Raw genomic sequence first — 25,451 nt, forward strand, 5'->3', positions numbered from 1 at the left:
TGACATGAAGGCGCAAAGATAGAGCTTCTGGTCCAAAGTGGAGCGTTGTGACAGAATTGCCCCCACCCCAGACGCAGAAGCGTCCATCTCCACCACAAACTGGAGTGAGCAGGGTGTTTAAGCACAGGAGGCGATGTAAACAGGCGTTTTAACGTGGACATGGCCTGCTCAGCAGCAGGAGACCAATTGAAAGGGACTTTGGGGGACGTGAGCTTAGTCAGAGGGACCGCCACACGGCTAATATCACGTGTAAACCTACGGTAGAAATTAGCAAAACCCAGAAAGCGCTGTAGTTGCTTACGTGTCGTAGGCGTGGGCCAATCGGCAACAGCTTTGGTCTTCTCCCGATCAGCCAAAACCTGTCCACTCTCAATCACAAACCCCAAGAATGGGACCGAGTGCTGGTGGAAGGAGCATTCCTCAGCCTTCACATACAGTCTGTTCTCTAAAAGGCGTTGGTGAACCTGCTGGACATGACTAACATGCTCGGAGAGAGAGGAGGAGAAAACAAGGATGTCATCAAGGTAAATCACCAAAAAACAATTCAAAAAATCCCTCAAAACATCGTTGACCAGTGCTTGGAAGATAGCTGGAGCATTGGTAAGTCCAAACGGCATAACCAGGTACTCTAAGTGCCCCAGAGGTGTATTGAAGGCGGTCTTCCACTCGTCACCTTCCCTGACACGAACAAGGTGATATGCGTTCCTCAAATCCAGTTTGGTAAACATCACGGCGCGCTTTAGAGGCTCAAAGGTGGAATTTATCAATGGCAGGGGGTACTTGTTTTTAACGGTGATGTTGTTGAGCCCCCGATAGTCTATACAGGGGCGCAGTGACTTGTCCTTTTTCTCCACAAAGAAGAACCCCGCCCCCACCGGGGACGATGAAGGACGGATTATGCCAGACGAGAGCGATTCCCTGATGTACAGTCCCTGACAAAAGTCTTGTCGCTTACCTGTTTTGTAGAAACACCTGCTACTAACCTGACTTTTAATTAAGCAATTGGTGTAAGAAATAGCTCATATGAAAAGTTAAAACCGTCCCAAATGATGTCCAATGCACTGAAATAAATTTGTTTCACTAAAAAAAGATTCACTATTTAAACAAGACAGAAAGGTCAAATTTTGGCAAGACAAAAGTTTTGTTGCCTATACAGAAATTGAACAAATTTACTACAAATACTAAAATATGTCAGCAAATTAAATAGCGGTGCTGTGAGATTCAAATTTAATATCTTGTATTACTTCCATGAGCTTGAAGGACTGCATCCATGCGGTTTGGCAAGGATTCATACAATGTATTGATGAAGTCATCAGGAATAGCTAGGAAAGCAGTCTTGCACACCTCCCAGAGTTCATCAATATTCTTTTGTTTGGTCTTCCATGCTTCCTCTTTCATCCTACCCCACATATGCTCAATGATGTTCATGTCTGGTGACTGGGCCGGCCAATCCTGGGGCATCTTGATCTTCTTCGCCTTAAGGAAATTTGAAGTGGAGATGGAAGTATGCGATGGAGCACCATCCTGCTGGAGAATTTGGCCTCTTTTATGGTTGGGAATATAAGAGGTAGCTAAGATTTCTTGGTATTTGAGACTATTGATGTTGCCTTCCACCCTGCAGATCTCTCGCACACCCCCATACTGGATGTAACCCCAGACCATGATTTTTCCGCCACCAAACTTCACTGTTTTCTGGGTGAATCTTGGATTCATGCGGGTTCCAGTAGGTCTCTTGCAATATTTGCGGCAACTGTGGTGTAATTCAACAGAAGATTCATCTGAAAAATCCACTTTCTTTCACTTCTCCAGCGTCCATCCTTTTAGCAGGCTGTGGGCCTTGGCAAATGCCACACGGTTTTTCAATTGTCTTTTGTTTAGTGCTGGCTTCTGGGCACTGATTCGACCATGGCCATTTCGAGACAGAATCCGACAAACCGTTCTGGTTGACACAGGGGCTGTGTCTCAAATCGCGCACTTCTGTACTAAATACTAACTATTTGAGTACATAGTGCGTTCACATTGTCGAAGTGCGGTCAAATTAAGTACACTTTAATACCCGGATGGTGCACTCAAAACAGACAAAAAATTTCCACACTCAACGGTCGCCATCTTGGCTATGTTGCAGAAGGGGCGGAGCTAACAAGAGTTGAAAAACTTTTGAAGATGGCGGCCGAAGACGCGATAGCGAGACCAACGGAGTAATACAAAGTTGAACGTGAGTCTTTTTGTTATACTGTATAACATATAATGTACCTGTATTTGTATATTTGGTAAATTTTACTGTCAGTAATGATTTTTGCACCACAAATTATAACCTTTAGTAGTACCGTAATTTGACGTGCTAGCAAGCCAACCTTAACAGCGGCAGTTTAACCAGATTGGCAAATAAGTTCTAAGCTAACTTTACATGTGTTGTATTATATTGTTGTTTGTGTTAAACCATCGTCCCGCTGTAGAAGATTTTAGTGGTAAATGTGTGATCTTAACAAGTTGGACATATTCCGATGTACAGCGAAATAGCGATCAGCTGATTGTCTGCCGGTAACGTTAACAGTAGCGTTATGTTAACGTATCCGTTGTTACTGCCTCCCACTGATGTATATACTGTTAATACTGCCTCCCCCTGATGTATATCCTGTATCTACTGCCTCCCCCTGATGAATATCCTGTATAATCCGTCTCTTCAGGGACAAATGAGGAATAGAGGGCCGTCATTTAGGGGCGACGATGGCCATCAGACCGTAGAAGGATCCCTTGGAGAGCCTGAAGTCCCCCCTCATGTCCCTGTCCCCATCAAACTAGCTCCGGCTTGGGGGGGGGGGAAGCCTGCAGAACTACAAGCACATTTACAAAATAAAATCATATTAAAAGTATTTAAGTTTGTTATCTTTTGTATTACACGTTGCATGACTGTTGCAAGCATACAATGTTGCATATACGAATAGAGGAATGGGATCTATTTAAATGTCAATTCTGTTCCTTCTGCTTTCACTATTGTATTATCATGTATGAAGACAATTTAGATCAAAAATACAACTTATATAAAATATGTAATGATGTTTTGTGTATTAGGTAAGTTGTAAGGGAAATGCTTCACAAACAACAGTGTTATCTCTGGGCCACACGGATGTCCTCACGAAACCGTTGAACATTAAAATGAACAGTAATATATTAACGTTACTTATCCTTAGAGCATAAACATATACATAAAAGAGTGGACTGCAAAGAATAGGTATAGATAATTAGTTGAAAAGAGTGCAGTAACAAGAAGGAATATTACAATACAGTGTACAGTTTTCAGCTAATTGGGGGAGGCATGACGGCGGCGTCGCTGTCGTCATCCTGTCGTGACACGGAGCAAATAAAAACCACATTTATTTTGTTGAATAAATATCAAAAACAAAGCAGGAATTATTTTTGACGAAAAACAATGGCAGACTGGAATGATTTCCCCCCCCCCCCCTTGGTGAAATTCCCAATTGTACAGAAGAAGAAGGGATGAAATGTGGTCGTCATTTCCGGTAAGTGCACATGGAAGTGCGCGATTTGAGACAACACTCCTGTCGAAATTTACGCACTATGCAAGATAGTACGTAGTGCACAAAGTGTACTTCTGTAAGTGCACTAACGTAAGTGCGCAATTTGAGACACAGCCAGGGACTTCAGGGGATCAGGTCTGGTGGAGCTCTGCTGCAGTGGAAAATGGGCTGGCCTTGGATTTTCGAGCCAGCAAAAGGTCCTCTCGAGCAGTTGTCTTGCGGGGTGTGCCTGACCTGGGCTTGTCAAAAACATCTCCAGTGTCTTCAAATGTTTTTTAATCCTCTGTACTTGACACTGAGACACATTGAAGGTGTCTGCCACATCAGCGGTGGATCTGGTCTTCAGCCTCTTGATAATCAGGGTGAATCTTAGGCATGTTTGCAGAGGTCTAGTTGCAGTTGATGTGAAGGTCTAGTGTACTGGGGTTGTTTTTATACACACCTGAGACCTAATTGATCCATTATTAGTCACAGTTGAAGCTCATATGACAAGGCGACAACACTTATGTCTTTGCAAAAATTGACTCAATGGGCTTTACCAAGCTGTGAATATTAGAATACTTTCTGACAGTTTCTTTTTGCACTGAAACATTATTACAAAAGCTGTTGGGATTAAAATGAGCCATTTCTTGTAAATAAATCTTGATTAGAAATATATTTCAGCGGCACTTCAGGTCAACTTGTACACAAGCAGCAAGACTTTTGTCAGGGACTGTACCTCTCCATAGCCTCCTGCTTTGGCCGAGACAAACTGAACAAGCGGCTAGCGGGATACGGGGTGTCAGGGAGCAGCTCAATGGCACAGTCTTAGGGTCTATGGGGAGGAAGCGATAAGGCCTTGGCTTTACTGAAAACCTCCGCCAGACCCATGTAGTCGGGAGGGACCGTGGACAGGTCCGATGGTGTCTTCACTGCGGCAGGACCACGTTCGGCCGGTGGGACAGCAGAGCCTAAGCAAACGGAATGACAGTGGTCACTCCAACTAAGGATCGTGAGACGCTGCCAATCATTCTAGGGGTTATGTACTTTAAGCCACGGAAATCCGAGAATAAGCAGTGTGGTAGAGGCCGAAAATTATCCTAAAACAAATGGTCTCACGGTGGTTCCCGGACAGGCTCAACGTGACTGGCACAGTCTGGTGGGTTATACGGGCCAACGTGTGGCCATCAATGGCGGTGACCCGGAATGGAGTATCTATGGGCTCCGTGGGTAACCCAAGCTTGCTCGGCTACGCTAATGTCAATAAAATTGTCCTCAGCACCAGAGTCAATAACAGCCGCAATAGGCAGTGAAAGGGCCTCATATTGCAGGTTGGTAGGGATCTGGAGACGGAGGGTTGTGGGTTCAGGGATAGGGCTCGTCAGTACCCCCACATTTACTGATGAGCCTTGTCTTTCGGCCCGAGTAGTACAAGTAGCCACACGATGAGTGGGATCACCACAATACAGGCACTCACCTGCCTGTATGCGGCGGCGTCTCTCAGCAGGAGACAGACGGGTGTGACCCAGCTGCATCGCCTCCACTGCGGATTCTCCGGATGCGTCGATCGGCGAGGTACTTGGAAACGTTGGGGAGGACGGTCTGCAAAGCCTGGTCAGAGCAGTAGTCCATCTGACGGGATCCGGCCGGCTGCCTCTCTCATCCCGGAGTGCTAGTTCATCCTTAATTCCTTCACATAATCCATTCACAAAAACCCCACGAAGTGCCTCCTCGTTCCATCCGGAATCAGTAGCCAGCGTCCGGAATCCCACCGAGTAGTCTGCCACGCTGTCCGCTCCTTGACGGAGGCTAAGCAAGCGCCTAGCTGCACACCTGACGTAGTCCGGGTGGTCAAAGACGGTAGTAAAATCTGCGGTAAAGTCATTAAAAGATATCCCAGTAGTGAGACGGCTAGCACACACTGCTTCTGCCCAAGCTAGTGCCCTTCCCCTGAGTAATCCTATGACGTAATGTACTTTGGAAGAGTCTGAAGCGAAGGACAAGCGTTGGTGAAAAATGAGTCCACACTGCAGTAGAAACCCCCGACATTTGTCCAATTCCCTCGAAAAAGGTTCAGGCAAGCAGATGGGAGGCTCGCGGGGAAGTTGAGCAGCAGCCATGACTGTAGGGGCAGGTGGAGAGACAGGTTGAGAGGGAGAGGGAGAGACAGACAGTTTATCTACCTGCTCGGTTAGTCTGGTGACTTGGGGGATGAGCAGCTGATTGTTCTCCAGCAGCGTGCGGAGTAGTCCGAGTTGTCCGAGTAGGATTCCCTGGGAGTGAAGAGCCCGCTGGGCGCCCTCCCCGTCGTTATCCTGTGGTGCTTCCACGGGGTCCATTTGGCCAGTTTGTTCTGTTGGGGTTTCAGTTGGAACCGGACACAGAACCACACAGGAGAACGAAAAAAGGGTAACAAAAGGTTTAATCCAAAAAAACAACAACCAAAGAACAGCAGACGGTGAAGGAGTAGGTGGGAATCCAAACGGAGTACTTCTGGGGAAGCTTTACAGAGTAGTGACGGAACACGGAATCTGTGACAGGAAGACAAGGTTTAGACAACGTAGTAAAAAGTCTCACAAGAAACATTTACTAGATGACTGGCCTAGTCACCACGTAGTGGTATGTAACAAAGTGGCGCTGAAGAGGTGGTCAGCCCGGGTTTAAATACTGTGGTGGTGGTGGTGATGATGATGAGGTGCAGCTGTGCAGATAGATGGATGATGATGATGAGGTGCAGCTGTGCAGGTAGACCCCGTTCCTCGTAGGACGCCATCGTGTGGATGACAGACAACATGGACACAGACACACAGGGAAAAGGGGGAAAGGAACATAAACGGCAGCAGAACCACAACAAGTTTAGATTAAGAGATATATTTCTCCGCCTATCACGCACACCAGGAAATGGATGCTCAACTCAGGTAAGTTGAAGTTCAATGGTTAATTAGAGCACTGTTAAAACTGACAGGCAATGGTGTCAGGCAAAGGGAAATCTGAAAAACAAGCAGTAGTCAAAAATCCAAGGCAATCATGAACACAGGAAACAGGGCCACATGCTTTTAGGCTACACACAAGGAAATCAGAAAATCTTGCACAGGAGTAAGGGTAAAACTGAGCTTAAATACACAAGACAGGGCGGACAATGAGATGCAAATGCAACACCTTAGGGGCGGGGACATGTAATCACCCAGGTGGGAAGGAGGACAAAGACCAGGGAATCATCAGATCTGAAATTATTAAACAAGAAGGTAAGGGAAATGGGAAACTTAACGGAAAACACAAAACAAACTAAAAACAAAAACTTGATACAGAAACGAGACAGGACAGTACCCCTCCCTTAAAGGTCAACTCCAGGATCTTCAGGGTGTTGCTGGTGGAACTCAGGAATAAGCTCAAGATCTAATATGTTGCTAGCTGACACCCAGGACCTTTCTTAGGGCCCGTACCCCTCCCGGTCCACAAGGTACTGACGGCCTCTCCCTCGTCTTCTGACAGCAATAAGCCTCTTCACGGTATAGACAGGGCCTCCATCAATGATGTGCGGAGGAGGGCACCAGCTGACTCTCTTGAGCAGGTTTTACAGGGCTCACGTGGAATGTCGGATGAACCCTCATGGTCCTAGCTAACTTCAGTCTCACAGCAACAGTGTTAATACATTTTTTGACAGGAAATGGACCAATGACCGGTACCAACTTACGGCTCTCAACGCAAAGGGGAAGATCCTGCGTAGTCACCCATTCTCTTTGTAAATGTGCTGTATTTATATAGCGCTTTTCCAGTCTTAACAACTGCTCAAAACATCTACAGGAAACATTCACCATTCACACACATTCATACACTGTGGCCGGGGCTGCTGTACAAGGTGCCACCTGCTCATCAGATAAACATTCACACACATTCACACTCCGATGCGCAGCACCGGGGGCAACTCGGGGTTCAGTGTCTTGCCCAAGGACACTTTGACAATGACTGCAGGGGATCGAACCACCAACCTTTCAACTGGCAGGCAACCGCTCTACCACTGAGCCACAGCCGCCTCTTTGTCCCTCTGTATAAACAGGATTCATAAAAACAAGACTAGCAGCAGACAATGTGAGACACCCTCTCCACATTGTTGATGTGCAAAGGACAGAAAGCTTTTAACAGACTTGAGTGGTGATATGGTCAGTTTTAGAGGTGATGGACTTTGGCAACACTTTCATTGGTATGATTGAAGTTTTGTATTCTAATTCCTCAGCCCGAGTCTTAACCAGACACACCTCCTCCTCTTTATTTCCAGTTTCTAGGTCCTCCCACCAAGGTTGCCCCTTGAGTCCAGCATTATTTGTCTTCTCTCTAGAGCCTCTGGATCAAGCTATTCACCAATCAAATATGGTGTCACCGATATGCATTTGAAATACACAGCACCATGTCTTATTATTTGCAGACAATGTCTTGGTTTTCTTAGAGAACCCCTCTCGGTCTCTTGCTCACCTTCTTTCATTATGCAAAGAGTATGAAAGCTTACTAGGCTTTAAAAGGAACTGGTCAAAGTCTGCACTACTTCATTTAAATGACTCCGCCCGCGGTTCAATTATCCCTGCTAACATTCCCGTTGTTAAGCAGTTTAAATATTTGGGCATTGAGGTTTTCCCCTGCTTAAACCAGATTATTAAGCATAACTATTCTGTTGCTCTCAACGTCTTGAAAGACATGGTAAAGTGGATGGGTCTCGCCATGTCTATTCAAGCCCGTATCTCAGTGGTTAAAATTAATGTTCTACCCAGGATTAATTTTGTCAGCTCTCCCCTACCTCTCTCCTCTCCTGCTGACTATTGGCATAAACTACAATCAGTGGTATCTAAATTTATCTGGAAAGGCAAATGGTAGCAACTTAAAATGTCCACTTTACAGAGGAGGAGAGAGGATGGTGGCCTCTCAGTTCCCAACTTCAAACATTACTTCTGGGCCTTTGTGTTGAGGTCCTTCCTCACTTGGTTTTACCCAGATGTGTCTGTCTGCTGGCGTAACTTAGAAAGTGCTGACCATGACAGAGCCTTGGTCACTCCTTGACGTTCTTTTTGCCAATGGTTCTAACAAACAGTGCCAGCTACACTTTGGCCCCATTATCTCACATCTTATCAAGACTTGGAGATTGGCTGAAACATCCTGCCATATAGCTTGTAACTGGCACAATTTTCCCCCTAAAATCAATATTACAGCACTCGTGATTGGTGGGAGGCCGATAACAGCCCCACAATGGGAACAGGGGGGGCTTTGTTATATAAAAGACATTTTCAGCGAGGTTGGCTTATTGCCTTTTTCTGACTCGCAGAACGCATTCAATCTGCCATGTTCCTCTTTCTTCTTTTACCTTCAATTAACATCAAGGCATACAGCGTCCCCTGGCAGAGGCCTTTGCCCATCCATCCTATCAGGAAGTTATTTACTGTGCAGTCTAAAAACTGTGGGATGCTATCAAGGCTTTATAAGTTCTTGGTGATATCTGGCCGCTCTGGCCTTTCTATTGAGAGAATCTGGGCATGCAATTGCTCAGGACTGAGTAGCAATCTAAACTGGCATGATGTATGGTCTCGGATTCTAGAAGTATCTCACAATCCAGACCATCAGCAGATTCACTACAATTTCATTCACAGGTCATATCTTACCCCCGTGAAAATGCACCACATGAAAATGATTAACAGCCCTTTATGCACTTTGTGTCCAATAAAAGCACAAGGTAAATTTCTTCACATGGTCTAGGAGTGCTCTCGGCTTAGTCGGTTCTGGAACAGTATTGCACCCCAAATTTCTGTTACTGTGCCTGTTACTGTCAGTGTTCTGACATATAATGATTTGTCAACCTTTCAACTCTCTGGAACTCCGAAACATACTGTGTTTTGCTGGACGTAAAGCTGCAAAGAAGATGATTGCAACCCATTGGAAACCACATTTTTTGTCAATTTGAGACATGATTTGCTTGCAAGCTAATCATCAAAGACACTATTATCATGGAGTTATAGAGTGTTACACATCCAGCAGACACAGAGCAACATTAGCATTCATCTGGAGTCATGATTTTGGTCAAATGACGTACTCCCTTTTTTCTGTTTAGTTTTTTCAACTCCTGAGAAATATAAGGTCTCTAGCTGCAAAACTCTCCACAATGTTCTTCAGTGGGTTGTTGGTCTACATCTACAACGTTCCCCTACGGGGATTGTTCAGGTGGCTCAGTTTGGCAGGATGACCCTCATTTTGGCCGGATGTCTGTTTCCTTCCGCTTTATTTGTGTTCTTTGTGTTCTAACCTCCGGTGGATGTCTGAGGACTATGGTTACCTGATCTTCAGATCTCTGTAGGGTAAATCCAGACAGCTAGCTAGACTATCTGTCCAAGCTGAGTTTTCTGTTGCACAACAAAAACTACTTCTGAACGTACACATGTTCCACCAAAACAAGTTCCTTCCTGAGACTATTTAGCAGAGGCACCGTGGCGCAGTCCGGCACTAAGCACAGCCCAAGACGATTGTGATTGGTTTACAGTAAATAATAATAAACCAGAACATGTTTATTTCCTCTTCTGTGTGGACAAGCCAGACCTTCAACTGAAGGAAACCAGACCTTCCCTTACTTTATCTTTCTGTTTGGTGCTAAGCAGGAAGTTATAATCAATTTGGAAGAGCCTTTTTCGCAGCTCACCAAGCATTGCATTTTGACACGATGGGAGTGAGAATGTGTAGTCATGTCCAAAATCAGAAGTGTTATTGTTTATTCCTCTGCAGTGTTGAAATGCTATGTCAATTCTAATCTTATTTACTGGATTCAACTAAAGAACTTATTTACAGCGTGTGTGTGTGTGTGTGTGTGTGTGTGTGTGTGTGAGAGAGAGAGTTTGTCTCCCACTCGCCGCTATACTGCGGCTGTTAGAAGGATCACTGAGGTATTAAGTAAATCAAAGAGGGGAAACAAACCAGGAGAAAATATCCTGTGCACATCATTTGAGAGCAAATGCAGCGCAGCATTTGATAGTAGTACGGCTTATGTTGTACAAAACAGTAAATTTGATCAGCTGTTAAGATGGTATGTGAATGAATACTAACTGGTGCCTGGTTGTCTTGCTACAGCTCTACAGCTCGGTGGAGTTTGGGAGGAGGTGGCAGGTAGTGCACGAGAGAGTGGCTCCCAATCGCTTCTACTGGTAAGTACTGAGCATTGTTAAACAAGTGGTAGGCAATATAAATGGATGAACTAGATCTAAAATACACAGTACTGTTTTTGTTCTATTCAGGTCAGGGCCGAATGAAAAAAGAATTCTAATCTGCATTCACCTAATGATTATTTCCCCTAAATTTAACTCTAGGTTGTTGCTGTCCTACATATTAAACATGGTAAAGCCCCAGCATATTGTAATCTATGTTGTTTCTATATGAAAATAATCAGATAAAATAATGCAGTTTTTTATCGATCCTCCTAAGATTATATCTTTCAAATTAGATAGATTTATGTCAACTTTTAACCCTTCCCGTCAACCATGAAAACAAAACGGTTTGGTCAATTTTTTTTCAACATTATTATTGCTTTTTCCCATATTATTGCTTTTTTTTTAATGTTTTTTTCAAAGTTTTTTGATATTTTTAATGTTTACATATTCAGCGCTTCTTTTGACGGCCCTTTTTTTGTGTAAAAACAAATAAATAACAAAAAACAGGTCAATTGGACCCAAGGACAACATGAGGGTTAAGTAACCCTAGCTAATATATAAAAAAAAAAACTAATTTATTAAAATGTTAGTGTGTTACACTTGACAATACTTTTCAAGCTAATGTTAAATTTACAGACTGACACTGTTCACTGCTCCAAATACCAGCTCTCTAACCTGTTAGATACGCTTTATCCCTTGTGTGGTCTTCCCGTCAAAATTGAAAATCAACACTTTTGTGGAAACTTTGTAGCGATGTTTTTAACTTTTTCTTACATTTTAATCCCTGTTTTCAACACTTTTGACGCTTTTCTTCAATGTTTGTTAATTATTTTTAAACTTTTCAACACTACGTAACACTAACTTATTAGTTTCACAGTTATTTTTGGAATTTATGGTCAATAAACCTCATTTATAGGAAATTATACCCAAAAATTTGGAGTATTTAGATACAATTAAAGGAATGGATGTTGATGGATAATCACAGGGCTGGAAAATGTCAACTTTTACTCATAATATAAAAAAAAAAAAAAATTAAATTTCTTTTTTTCAAATGCAATACAATTTTGTTACATCTTATTGAAGAATTTGAATCACCCTACAATTTTACTATACATTTGAATCTTTTTTTTTTTTTAAGGTAAAAAAAAAAACAAACAGTTAAAACGGACAAAGCCCAACGAAGTAACAGTACAAAAAAAAAACGAGAAAAAAGACTATCACCAGGCGACCACGATCCCTCCCACTATCCCAACCCCTACCCGCCCTATTAACCCCACTCGTGGGATCACCACCCTCCCCACTAGACCACCAGACCATCACTCTAAGACCAATACAACTTGTCATAGTGTGCTAGGATGCAGATTGTTGTATAGGTTTGTGGTTTTAGGTATGATATAAGTGGTTTCCATGTTTATAAATAAGTTGACCCTGTCTTCAGCGTGTACTATTCTTTCTAAATGAAGGTATTAGTTAAATCGTCCAACCACATTTTGGGGGAGGTAGGCACAGACGTGCTCTTCCACAAGAGTAGGATTAATCTCTTTGCATATAAGACAGTATGAGGGGAAAGCACTGCTGTGCCACAGTCAGTGCCCTGAAGGTCTCCGATATTCCAAGATGATGAACAGGGGCTCAGGTTGTTGAAAATATTATGACCTCAGACATAATGCTAAAAATCAATCCAGAAGGGTTTGGACCTTGGGCCACAAGCAAAAACTATGGAGAAGTGTTGTACGGAAGAGTGGCATTATACACATAGGTGACCTCTGGGTATAGGGGTATGTAGTTTTTCTCGAGTAATAAAACCCTATGTATGATTTTAAATTGGATAAGACAATTCTTGCGTTATCTGAAAAAATTGGTATTTTTTCAAGATTTCCTTCCATAAACATTGGATGGGTTTCACAACCCCTCTTCCCATTATGTTAAAATTTTCATTTGATGGGGAGCTTATTAAAAAGAGTTTGTCATAAAGCGGGATATGAGTTTACTCCGTAGGGAAAAATTTCAGGCAGGTCCTCATTCTAGATTGTGTTTCCCGTCTAAAATCATCAAGTGTTTCGAACGTAGTCCCTAATTGTAGGTAACGAAAAAAAGTCATTATTCCCAGCTCATATTTCCTCTGAATTGTGTGAAGAAGAAAAGAGCTCCACGTATAAGCCCCCAACACAATGGACACCTTCTCACTCCATGTAGAGAGGCTCATCCAAGCTGGAAGGGGCAATGTGGGGTTTTAGCGATGGTAATAGAAGAGAAAACCGGTTTAAGTTTAAAGGAGGCCCTGATTGTTTCCAGGTAGGATCATGCTATGTATGATGGGATTGTTATATACAGTTTTTTTTTAATCGCGACCGGAGCTAGTAGGACCGCGGGCCATAGAATCCCGGGTGGCAGTTTCCCGCTCAGTAGTAGCAGTCAGACTTTGGTTTTGATGGTGCCCAAACCCAAAAGGGGAAAATTTGATTGCTGAGGCCCAGTAGTATAGCAAAAAGTCTGGGATGGCCAATCCCCCCTTTGGCTTCGGTCACAGAGATGTTTTTGCCAATTCTGTGAGCCCTTTGCCCCCACAGAAAAGGAAACTTTTAAGGAATCTAGTTGTTTAAAAAGATTTTTTTTTGAGAAACATCGGGAGGTTTTAAAAAAGATATAACAATTGCGGGAGGAAAACCCATCTTTAAGCATTAATCTTCCAATTAAAGAAAGTGGGGGGTGCCCCAGAATGAAATCTAGTCCGCAATCGCTCTATTAGGGGGGGGAAATTTGTTTGAAACAGAGAGGAGTGCTGCTTGTCACTTCAATCCCAAATAGGTAAATTTTCGGGGGAAAACCCTTAAAGGGGAAGTGGTCCAGGTGTGCTAGGTCATCATATAGATGGCATTAAAACGCTTTTAGCCCAAATTTGACCCGAAAACCCCGAAAAGGGTCCAAACAGGTGATTTTTTCAAGAAGATTTGGGATAGTAATTTCAGGCTGTGTATATATAACAAGATATCTCTGCGTACAATGATATCTTATTATTGGTTCTTTGGTGGAATAACCATAGATCTGGGGTTCTAATCGATTTTTTGGGCTAGAGGTTAAAACCCAGTGCAAAGATAAAGGGGATAACGGGCAACCCTGTCTTGTCCCTCTGTTTAGGCTAAACGGGGAGGATATTGTCCGGTTTTTTAGGATTTGAGCCATGGGATTCCTGTAAATGAGTTTAATAAGTGACAAGAATTTACTTCCAAAATTGAACTATTAAGAACTTAAATAAGTAGCACCATCAATCTGGTCAAATGCCTTTCAGCGTCAAGTGCAAGTATGACAAAATCAGTAGGTGGCCCTCTCTTTGTATATAAAACATTGAAAAGACGTCAAGAGGGAAGTAGCATTATTGGAAATAAAACCTGTCTGGTCCACATGAACTAGTTTTTCCAATAGAGGATTCAGTCGTTAGCCAGTATCTTAGCAAACAATTCCCACGACATTAAGGAGGGAGATAGGACGGTAAGCCCCACTTCCTGTGGGTCCTTCCCTTTTTTGAATAATGTGATCACAGCCTCAGTTAAGGTGGGGGGTAGATTAAAAACCTTGTATCTGGGCGTGTTCTACTTTCAACAGATAAGGAGATAGATTTTCAGGGAATGTTTGTAAAATTCCCTGGAGTCCATCGGGAAACGGGTGTTTATTACTCTTTAGGGAGGAAATGGCACCTCGAACCTCGCAATTGTGAGGTCAGAATTCAAAGAAAACACAGTCATCCTCCACTCAGTCGGGAAGCTCACATCTGTCTAAAAATGCATAATGGGTTACAGAGTCTGAAGTGGTCTTGAAGGTATACAGATCAGTATAAAATTCAAGAAATATGTCTTTGATATCTTAGGCTTTGAAGGGATTGCTTTATTGCGGGCTTTTTCTTGTGTATCGTTCTGTCGTTTTCTATTTTCCTGAGTTTTTAGCTAGCAGCTTGTGTGGTTTGTCACCAAATTCAAATATTTTTGCCTAGTATGGAGAAATGCTTTTCTTAGTTTAGCAGAGATAATTTATTTTATTCATACTTAAGTGTTTCTATTTTTCCTGCAACATAAAACGGGGGGAGTGTGCATTTTCTATGTCAAGTAATTTATTTGGGCTTCTAGTTCTTTCAGTTTAGTTTATTTACTTTTCGCTTAGAGGCCTCGAACGATATGATACAGCTCTTATGTAAGCCTTGAATGCTTCCCGAGGATGGAGGGAGAGGGATCAGAGTTGCGTTATTTCGAAATATAAAGAAATCTGGTCTTTTAAATAGTCGCAGAATTTTTCAGTGAGAAGTGCGAAATTCAGTTTCCAATGGGTGTGTGGGTTATCTACTGATCTAAACACAATGAGAAAGGGAGTGGGCTGTGGTCTGAAATCACAATGCTGTGATATTTCAATTCAATGTGGACGGGCAAGTCTGGCGTCCAAACCCGGAAGTGTCTATCCTACCCGTAGGAGTTTGTGTACAGGTGAATAAAATGAATAGTCCTACCTGAAGGGTCATTTCCCTCCAATATTCCAGAACATTTGTGTTATTAAGAACATATTTTAAAAATTCACTAGAGGCGTTTCTTTCGAGTCTCTTCTAGAGGACCCATCAAGATATGTGTCGAGGACAGTGTTAAAGTCGCCCCTATTATCAAATGGTGTTTGTGAGATCCTGGTACAGTGAAAAAACCTTCTGAAAAAAAATGGGATTTTCTAGTTGGGAGCATATATATTTTCTAAGTAAGGAATGTTATGGATTTCAAAAGACAATAATATAGCGGCCCCTTTGTCAGTGATTGTTTCTTCTGTAAAAAGGGCACACCTTTCAGTAAATGGTGCACCTCTTTTTTGGATGGGAAAAATTTTAGTGGTAAACTTCCCCTATCCAATTTGCTTTTTAAACCTGCCGTGCGAGCTACTTTTTAAGTGGTTTCCTGTAAAAAACATAATGTCCGAGGTCAGAGACTTAGATGTGCCGAACTTTACCCTTTTGATGGATTGTTTACTCCCCGTACATTCCAGTGGAGAATGAAGACCCTTTGTCCCCCGCTGTCATTTTTAACCCAAACATACATCAGGGTTATGATCGGGGACAGTATCCATGGCAGTGCGGTTGTCAGTGTAGGATTTGAGGTGAGTGGTTTACTATCACTCCCCACCATTCTACCCCCGTTGCCCACAACCATTTCAAGGTCAGCCCACACCCCAAAATAAAAAATGAAAAACAAAGCTGCTCTTGCCCGTTCAAAATGAATGTGGCGCGGCTTCTTTAAAGGGGAAATAAGTACACTGAACCAGTAACTTAAGTTACTTCCCCACCTTCTGGTGGCCGATGCAAACTCTATCTGTGATCCCATAGCTTGGTAAGTACACAAAACGTTTAGGTAGTTTAGTGAAGAGAAGAAAAATTGATAGTTGAGTGCCGTAATAATGTAATATCAGGGCACAAAACATACATAGCTACACACATTATCTATAGCAAGAGGGAAAACTGCAGTCAGATTTCCCAAAATAGGGATTCACACCTGCTATATAACAAAAAGAGAAAATAGTTTAAATATGTACGATTAAAACTTAACTGAGTTGAAACCAAACCCAGGAACTGAACCCCATATACATACAAAAAACAAAAATAGGTGTCATTTCATTGAATAGTTTCAATAACAGTGAGCCATTTTCCCCACTTTAAGAGAACAGGTGAAAAAATTGCGTGGGGCCCTAGATATTTGAACCCGGAAAAAAAAGAAATGTATAAGAAAAACGGTAACAGTACCATCCATGTCGTTATGAGGGAGGATAAGGAATTTTCAGTTATTCATCGAAGATAATGGTGGTTTAATAGACACATGGGATGATGTAGTGTGCGTGTGTATGAGCATTTAACTCACGCGGATAGGTGATGTGTGTTGTGCTAGCGCTAGCCACAAAGGCAACTAGTAAGCACCGTACATAGCCACCAAGGATATCAAAAGTCAAAGCATCAGCGGTGAATGCATCCGTTTAAGCGTCCTCCGGGCTTATTTCAGTCGAGCTGGGGTCAAAGGGTTCAGCATATTTCTCCGCTTTTTTGGCATCTATGAATGAATCTGTGTGTCATTGTGGGTTATTAGGAGTCTGGCAGGATAGGGAGGCCCTACCCGACCCGGGTTCTGCCCCGAAGCCCGCTCCTGGTGCGATTGAATAACGCTCTCTTTCTAGCCACGGCAGGGGGTAATCCGGAAAGATTTGGATCCTTTTACCACCGTGGTAGAGGTGTTTTGCCGCTGCGGCCCTTTGTAGGATGCCTCCAAGTGTGAAAGTAGTGAGTTCAAAACGAAGGGTTTGGGTGGCTCATGAGGTTCGGGTCGCCTTGGAGGGTCGGTGCGCTCTATCAATGAAGGGCTTCCACCCCGGGATAGATCTCTTGCAGGGCCGGCAATTTAAAATTCTTGGGGTTGGGCCCTCGTCCCCTGGGTACTCCCATGATCCGGATATTGGTGTTCCCCGAGCGCCCTCTAGGGGTTTTGCATTTCCCAGTTAGTTTTTCCATTCAGAGCTCAGGCGAGTGATTGACGTGAAGCGCAGTGACACGTCCGATGGTGTGAAGAGACTCTCTAAAATCTCTATAGTGTTAGCATGTGAGGTCGCGGTTTTTCAAAGGGCCAAAATGGAAGTCTGCAGTTCTTCTTTAGTTGTAGCCAATTGCCTTCAGCACGGGTGACACGTCTGAGACGGACATCAATTGTGGCGCATATGTCACTTTAATTTTGGGTAATTTCTACGCAGTGCAGGAAATAGCGGCCAATACAGCTCGGTTGGGTGGGTCCGCTCCCACTCAGGTTGCCGGGTCCATACCTCAGTTAAGTCCGAGGGTTGGTCGGGGGCCTACTTTTGTTGGTCGTTCTTTTGGTTTTCCCCCTTTTTTTGACATAGTCTCTTCTTTAGGTTAAAATTCCCACTTGCTATATTTTCTTTATCACTTGAGGCACTTTTAGCAGGTTACAGGTGTTTAGTGTATAAAAGGAAAAGTACGGAGCTATGCAAAAAAAGTCTCCACTCCTCCATTGCTCAGCAGCGCCCCCAATGCAATAAAATTTAATAAGGATCCCCAAAATTAATGAAAGTAGAGTTTTGTACTTGCGAAAGAGCGTTGTGGAATCAATCATGTTTTTGGGTAGTTAAAAAGGTCATTGATATAGGAAAAGGGGTCAATTTGACCCAAGGACAACATGAGGGTTAAACTATTATTTCAATTACGAGAGACATGTTTGCAGATATGCAAAAAAAGAAAAAAGAAATCGTGCACAACGCTGATTGGTTTAGCAGGCAAGCCGTTTGAGCATGAAATACATATCTGCAATATCAAACGGCATCTAAATAAGACCGAAAATCATGCCACTAGTACTCCTAGTGCACCATTTGACCTAACTAGTGGTACTAGTAGACATGTTATGCCCTACTAGTGAACTAGGATGGAAACTTGGGCTTACTAATGCATAATGACAATTACTTATTCAAACTCCAATTTCAATATAGAAAGAATGAGTCACTCAGCCCTAATTCTAATTAATTTATATATTTTATTTAGTCATTTACACACGATTTGTCTATAGTTCAGATAACTTGATTATTGAACTTCCTGAGCACATGAAGCTGAAAGAATGTACACAAATTCTAAAAATATGAAGCATTGTAAATTCTTAAACATACAGTAAATATCAAATGCAGTACTTGTACACTGTATTGTATTGTTGTTAGGAAACAGTTATTGCGTGACGGCTATCAGTAAAACTAACTAACGCCAAATGGAGAGCACTGTGGACATTGTGAATGTCCTGGACAGAAAACGTCACTGCCTCTCCACAAAGTGAGCAGCAGATGAGCCAGAGAGGTTTTTAAGATTTTCATTATTTATGTGTCTGACAGGCTTGATCTTCCTCTGTGGCATTACATGACAGTGTTCAGCTGTGGAGAGAGGCTTCAAAATCAGTTTTTGGGTGCAATCTGAGTATTGTTATCTTTTGAGATGAAATAAAGTATGAAGATTGAAATTGTCTAATGGTTCTTCTCAGCAAGGCCTTTAAAGCCAAATTATGATATAAAGTGTCTATGTGGAATTGTTGCATAGTCATTGTTTCATTTCTTTCAGATTGAGACTTACACAACTTTTAACTGTTACATTAACATTATTGTTCCATGCTCTCTGTTTCTTTGTCAGCAAAATGTAACACACCTTCATATCTAAACAACATAATAGGTTGATTTCTAAAGTCTTCCAGAGACGAGACAACAGGCTGTTCTATTTCCTGCCTTTAATCCTTTAAACCTTATTTAACATAACAGGAACAGTTTTAAACACAAACTTGACGTTGTAAAAGAGAAACAAAAAATTTAATTACTTATTTATAATTTACAATTATATTTTGACAAGAAGAAGTTGGCTTGTTTTAAAAAAAGAAAACACTGGCAGCGTTTAGTTCCAAAAAGCAGCCAAGAGCGTCCTTTGTTGCTATAACAACAACTACAGCTAACTGGCAAGATAGTTTTGTCAAAGTAAAATTTTACTTTATGACGTTTTTAACATTAACATGCATTCCCCCAGCCTGCCTATGGTCCCCAGTGTCTAGAAATGGTGATAGGTGCAAAACGAGGTCTATATAAAAGAGACTTCCGATACAGTATTAGGGGACCACTAAGGTCTATATAAAAGAGACTTCCGATACAGTATTAGGGGACCACTAAGGTCTATATAAAAGAGACTTCCGATACAGTATTAGGGGACCACTAAGGTCTATATAAAAGAGACTTCAGATACAGTATTAGGGATCACTAAGGTCTATATAAAAGAGACTTCAGATACAGTATTAGGGAACCACTAAGGTCTATATAAAAGAGACTTCAGATACAGTATTAGGGGACCACTAAGGTCTATATAAAAGAGACTTCAGATACAGTATTAGGGGACCACTAAGGTCTATATAAAGAGACTTCAGATACAGTATTAGGGGACCACTAAGGTCTATATAAAGAGACTTCAGATACAGTATTAGGGGACCACTAAGGTCTATATAAAGAGACTTCAGATACAGTATTAGGGGACCACTAAGGTCTATATAAAAGAGACTTCAGATACAGTATTAGGGGATCACTAAGGTCTATATAAAAGAGACTTCAGATACAGTATTAGGGGACCACTAAGGTCTATATAAAAGAGACTTCAGATACAGTATTAGGGGATCACTAAGGTCTATATAAAAGAGACTTCAGATACAGTATTAGGGGACCACTAAGGTCTAAATAAAATCGGTCAAATCTGTTCCCACACATCCTTTTTTATGGTATATTGTACAGTTACAATATACCAGTTGTACAGGTACAGTTTTGCAGATTTATAATATAACTCTACTAACTAACTATGACTAGTCTTTCTATTAAAACACTAAAACTCTGTTTAGTCCATAGGATTATGATGTCAACAGGCCCTGGCAGCTTAAAAAAAAAAAAAGACGCCATTGTCTTAGCGTCAGTTAAACATCAGGGATTGGCTCTAAAGGAGTGACGTAGAAGTACTAAAAATGGGGACATAACACAATGTCATGAAAGTCACGGACTAAAAATTTATAGTAGAAGCAAAAAGACAGGTGACTTTGGTTTTCACTCATGACATTTACCAAAAGACACCCCCAATATCGTTTATGTCTCCTTTACAACACAATGACAATGAGTAATATAACATCAAAGATCTTTTTTTAAGTACCATGCCATGGAGTGGAATTACAGGAATGCCTGGAGTGAGAGACACTAGCTTAATAAATGCGGGGTTGTTGGGAGTTGGGCAGCATGACGCTCCGCTTCTGAGACGCTCCCGGTGTGGAATGGCGCGTGGCGGAGGACAGAACAAAACCGCCACACAGACAGGAGAGAATTGGAGAATTGGAGTTATACTTTGTTACCTTACATCCTAGTTTGCTCTTGCAACAATTAACAACAGCCCAGACTCTGAGCTGCTTGCACAATCGACCCATCCGGCTGTTTTCTCAGGTGGCGTGTGCTGTCCAACCCAGTAGTATCTAACATGTCTGGTCTCTATACAATAACTAACTGTAACAAAAAGCTCTCACCTCAACAAACTGTCAGGGTAGTAACAAGCTGGGCAGCCAGGAGTGAAGGGAGCCTGGAGGGCTGATGCTGCAAAAGCTGTCAGAGTTCTATTTTGGGATGCACACAGTGTGGTGGTAACCCTGGTAATGAGGCTGCGGAGGGAGCTTATGTCTGCTGTACATGTGACCACCAAAGATCTAAAGAAGATGAAGAGTCTCATTTTTGTCGGTCACACAGCACTGTTTCGGTTGTGTAAGGTGGGCCGGCGGATATTCCACCGCCGGCATTCAGCTGCCATCATTTAGCTAATGCCGCTGTGCAATATTTTGCATATGACATTACGAATCTCTACAAAAACATCTGGAGCTGCCTGAATGGAATGTGATACTTTTTGCAAGGCCAAAGTGTCCTCGGAGACCACGCAGCTGTCTAAGCCCGCAACTCTGAAGCTAAGTTCCCTCAGTGGTAAAAATATACAAGTTTAGTCTAACTATATAGCTCCACTAACTCAAAGAGTTATTCTTTGTCTGCCTCACACTGTTCTTGGGTACCTGAATGGATTATTCAGTGAAAATGGAAATGGGGTTTGGATAAGTAGACCATGCCTTTCGCAGTTGTGTTTTATCTGGGAAATCATCGATGTAACTAATACGTACAATGATTAGAAGCAATGGAGGTCTCTCAAAGTGTCTGCTTCTTTTTCCCCTCACACAGACCTCCTTCTCTATCCTTCTCTTCCCATTGATGTGTGTGTGCTACCTGTGGACACATTCTCTTATTCTCTCCGCCATCTGTCTCCATGTGTGTGCTGCCTCTCTTCTGATCCCCCAGTCTTTTTAATACATATTTAATGCCATAATGATTATATGCTGTTCCATCTGCGGACATCCCTACTGTAGAGAGAAAATCAATGGCTTTTCCTCTCCTAATGATGTCAGGAAACATCTTCCTCAATCCGTCTGGGTGGAAAAGGACCTTCAGGGGGATCTAAACCTGAGGTCCTTTTCCCACACACTTAAACTGCCATTACAATGCAGACAAAGACATCGCAATTCCTGCTGATGTTTACCACAACTGGCATAGCATGTGACTTAACCTCTCCATAGTTAGAGTATATTTGTATGACTTTGCAGTGTGCAATCTATCAGGTCAGACAGCACAGTTGGTGGCATCTGCCCAGAGGCAAAGGACCAATGGTGATGTTCTTAAAACACATTTGTCTGCCTTTCAGGTCGAAAATGGGTTTGGACAAAGAGCCAGGCTTGATTCACCTGGAAACCAGCATCTCTGAAGGACGTGAGTAATTGAATTCCGAGTTCAGCGCTCCATTTTCTCGTGTCTTTGTACTGTATCGTGAGCATTGTGCTAAAGTAGAGAGGAATTGAGAGTTGTGTGGACTATTCTGCTGAAGGGTAATACGAAGGGACAGCGGAAATAGCCGAGTCTGGGGACACACAATGACAGCGGAGAGAAAAGTAATGCATATATTAGAATGCTTTTAAAAGCTAGTAATTCAGCTCAGTGGCAATCACGTAGGTAAAGAGAAATATCACTCATCCCCCTGAATGACAATGAATGCTGGGATATTACGGGTTGATATATAGTTTTTGACTTGATTTGCTTTCTGAGCCTGATGTCGGAATTCTTAAAAATAAATTTAGTTTCGCCCATCCCCCCCTTCACTCTTTTCATTTAATTATCTGTATTATTATCTGTCCAAGCAATTCCATACTTTACCGTTAGTCTAGACAAATCATGTATTCACAATCGATATAATACTTTTATGAAATTATGTTTTAAAGGGGTCTCCATATGAGAGGTCAGTTTCCAGTCTTGGGGACTGCTATTCCACCTGTAAGCATATAATGTCCCAAAACAGAAAGCTTGCGTTACAGCCAAGATGTGGGGAGGAAGGAAGTGTCTAAAAAACTAAAATTGTATTGGGCGCAGAATTATGGGAAATGCAGGATCTAGCATTTACTGAAAAAAGTGCATTTAGCGCTCAGGGGGCGAGAGCTCCAATAACGGAGCTCAGCCGGATTTGAATAAATTAGTCATGTATTTGGATGCTATGGATTAATAGCTTTAAGAGTTTTTATCATTCAAGCATGGCAAAGATAGTTCCAGAAACCCTATATTTTACACTTTCCAATGTGTCCACTGCCAAATAATATGTGATTTTTTTTTTTTAAATAACTTGAATTAGATAAAACAGAAAACTTTTCACATTACTCAGTCTGAGGATTTGCATCTGTATTCACATACTGGTTAGTTTTGGTATTGCGGGAGGATCTAAGTCACACTGCACAACACCCATGGTAAACCAGAGAAATTGCCATGCGGCTTTGAGGATAATTCATTTAGAGACAAGCTTTGCATTTTGGAAAATGGACGGCATTCTGAGTGATGATGTGAGAGCAGAGAGGCATAGTGTGTACTAAACTGGGAACTGACTGAAAGTCAGGATATCTCAGCCGCTGCTTCTTCTTCAATTCTGACAACTTTTACAATCTGTCTTGTGAGCCCCCTAACTTTGTGGAAATGCAAGACAAATTGTTGGTGTGCAACTTTATTACTGTAATCTGTCACCTCTCACTTAGCTTTACAAAAAAAAAAATCTTTCAAAGTAAAATATCAGTGCCACCTTTCTGTCAAAACACTCTCTTTGAGGCTAACACAATAGAGAAAAACCAATCATACAAACACACAGCAAACATCAGTCGTGTCACACAGACAGAGACTCATCACTATTGATCATGCGCTTGTGGGCCAAGCCGACATATATTTGGCAGAGGCTAACATGTGGGCACAGGCTCTCTCCCAGCGCAGCGATTGAAGACAAAGAAAGCAATTGGCCTCTCTGGTCATCTGTCTTCCCCTCCGCCCGGCTCCTCCCTTTTTGGACCACTTTATTGACACGAGTAATGTAGGAAGCCAAAAGAGGCCGCTGGCTTTGGGTGAAGGCTGACTTTCTTCATTGGCTAATACCGTCGCTGATGCCATGGCTTGATGTGTGTGTGTCTTTGTGTCTTTGTGTCTTTGTGTGTGTGTGTGTTTGTGTGTGTGTGTGTGTGTGTGTGTGTGTGTGTTGGGGAGGAGCAGAGGCGCTGTATGTCACCTGCAAGCTGCAGAACTGCACAGATGCCAACAAGGGCAAACCATTCCCCGGCTATATTGACCCCAATTCTCTGGTGGTGCAAGATGAGTATGTGTTTGTTCAGGTAGGTAATTGTCCAGTTTGCTCAGTGAAAAACATTAGAGCTGTGTACGAGGCACAAAGTGCAAGGGTTTTGTAGGACATTTTTCGAGGTCATTTTTAGAGAGGGGCTATGTGCCCCTGTTGGTGAAAAATGCTTTGTCTGTTGTGTTATGTCTCCAAAATGTTTTCACTTTAACGGTTTCATCACCTTAAGGTGTCAGCTGCAGGGAGGCCCATCTACTATGTGTCTGCTAAAAGGGATGTCTTTACACCAATGAAGCTGCCCAAGTACACACTGCCCAAGGTAACACATTAACGCCTGAATAAAATTCAATTAACATGAGCAGATAGTCTTCATGATTATGTCCCAGATTGTAAAAAATGAGATGTTCATGTCTTGTTTGATTTTAAAGCAGCTTGAGGTGCTGTGTTATTACTGTTAAGTATCAAAACGCTCAATTCACAGAGAAACGCAGACAGCCCGTAATCAGAAATTCGAAATTTAAACAGGACTTACGTACAGTTGAGATGTCACAATTGTGCTACATATAGGTAGAAAGTGCGGCTAAAGTCATTCTCCGGCTGCAATGACAGTGCTGAGACACAGAGAGTGCAGATGCTAAAGACCCTGAAACACTGACCAGTCAGAGCAGTCTGGGCATTTGTAGAATATGGGGCTTAAAGGGACAGGCGCTAAAACGGTGCGTTTGAGACAGAGAGTGAATACATGCATGTTCATACAGACCGTATGAGAAAAATAATGTGTTTTTTGAACATTTATTCATGTATATGTGTTCTAGTGTTAAATCAAAATACAAGTATGAACCTGAAAATTAACATTATATGGGACCTTTAAAAATAATTAATTGGTCCTTGGTAAGAGTCCATATCTCATTATTGGTCAACAAGAACACTATATGAGACAAATTTCAAATGAAGTTGCTAATGCTGCAGTTCGTGGAAGTTTTCTAAATTCAAAGGCACATAATGTGCTTCCAGCTCAGTTTGGTACGTGGGCTAAAGTTGCAGTCAGGCATCAGTTCATCGCCGGCTCTGCGTGACACTCTCTATGTTATTTATGGGAAAATCAAGGTAAAAGTAACCCTCACAGTGTTTTCCGGAATTGTTATTCTGTGCGGCTCCATGTGCACATGGCCTCGCTTGTCACTTCCCTACTGACAATTAGACATGTTTTATTCAATCAAGCCCTAGGCGCACTGGTTGCTGTCGGCTCACTGTGAGGTGTTATTGGCACAGAAGGAGGTAGATGAAGCACACAACCAAGCAGCATGGCCTCTGCAGCATAATCTGTGCCCAATAGTCCTGACATAGTGTTAATGATTGTAGTATCCTCTTAGTTAAAGTACTGAAAAACAGAAGATGTAGATACTTTGATTGTTGAATATGATTAAACCCAGTGTAAAAACAGTATACAATGTAAAAGCTTGTTGAGTTCTCATTGAGACATAAGATATCGTGTTTTTGATT

General features: G+C 42.2%; 1 protein-coding gene across 6 annotated transcripts in view; it reads left to right on the forward strand.

Annotated features, from left to right (window-relative positions):
• The window catches only part of LOC116694595 (VPS10 domain-containing receptor SorCS1), a 244,842-nt gene that overhangs the window by 162,849 nt on the left and 56,542 nt on the right, over window positions 1–25,451 (forward strand). For all 6 annotated transcript variants that reach the window (XR_004333232.1, XR_004333231.1, XM_032524402.1 and 3 more), the window contains exons 5-8: window positions 10,617–10,690; window positions 21,996–22,060; window positions 23,867–23,985; window positions 24,178–24,267. Coding sequence is in view for 4 of the 6 variants with exons in the window: in XM_032524402.1 (XP_032380293.1) it covers window positions 10,617–10,690; window positions 21,996–22,060; window positions 23,867–23,985; window positions 24,178–24,267 (348 nt within the window). In the remaining 2 variants the exon portion in view is untranslated. The remainder of the gene's footprint in view (window positions 1–10,616; window positions 10,691–21,995; window positions 22,061–23,866; window positions 23,986–24,177; window positions 24,268–25,451) is intronic.

The sequence above is a fragment of the Etheostoma spectabile genome, chromosome 2 (assembly GCF_008692095.1).
Source record: "Etheostoma spectabile isolate EspeVRDwgs_2016 chromosome 2, UIUC_Espe_1.0, whole genome shotgun sequence".
Taxonomy (NCBI): Eukaryota; Metazoa; Chordata; class Actinopteri; order Perciformes; family Percidae; genus Etheostoma; species Etheostoma spectabile.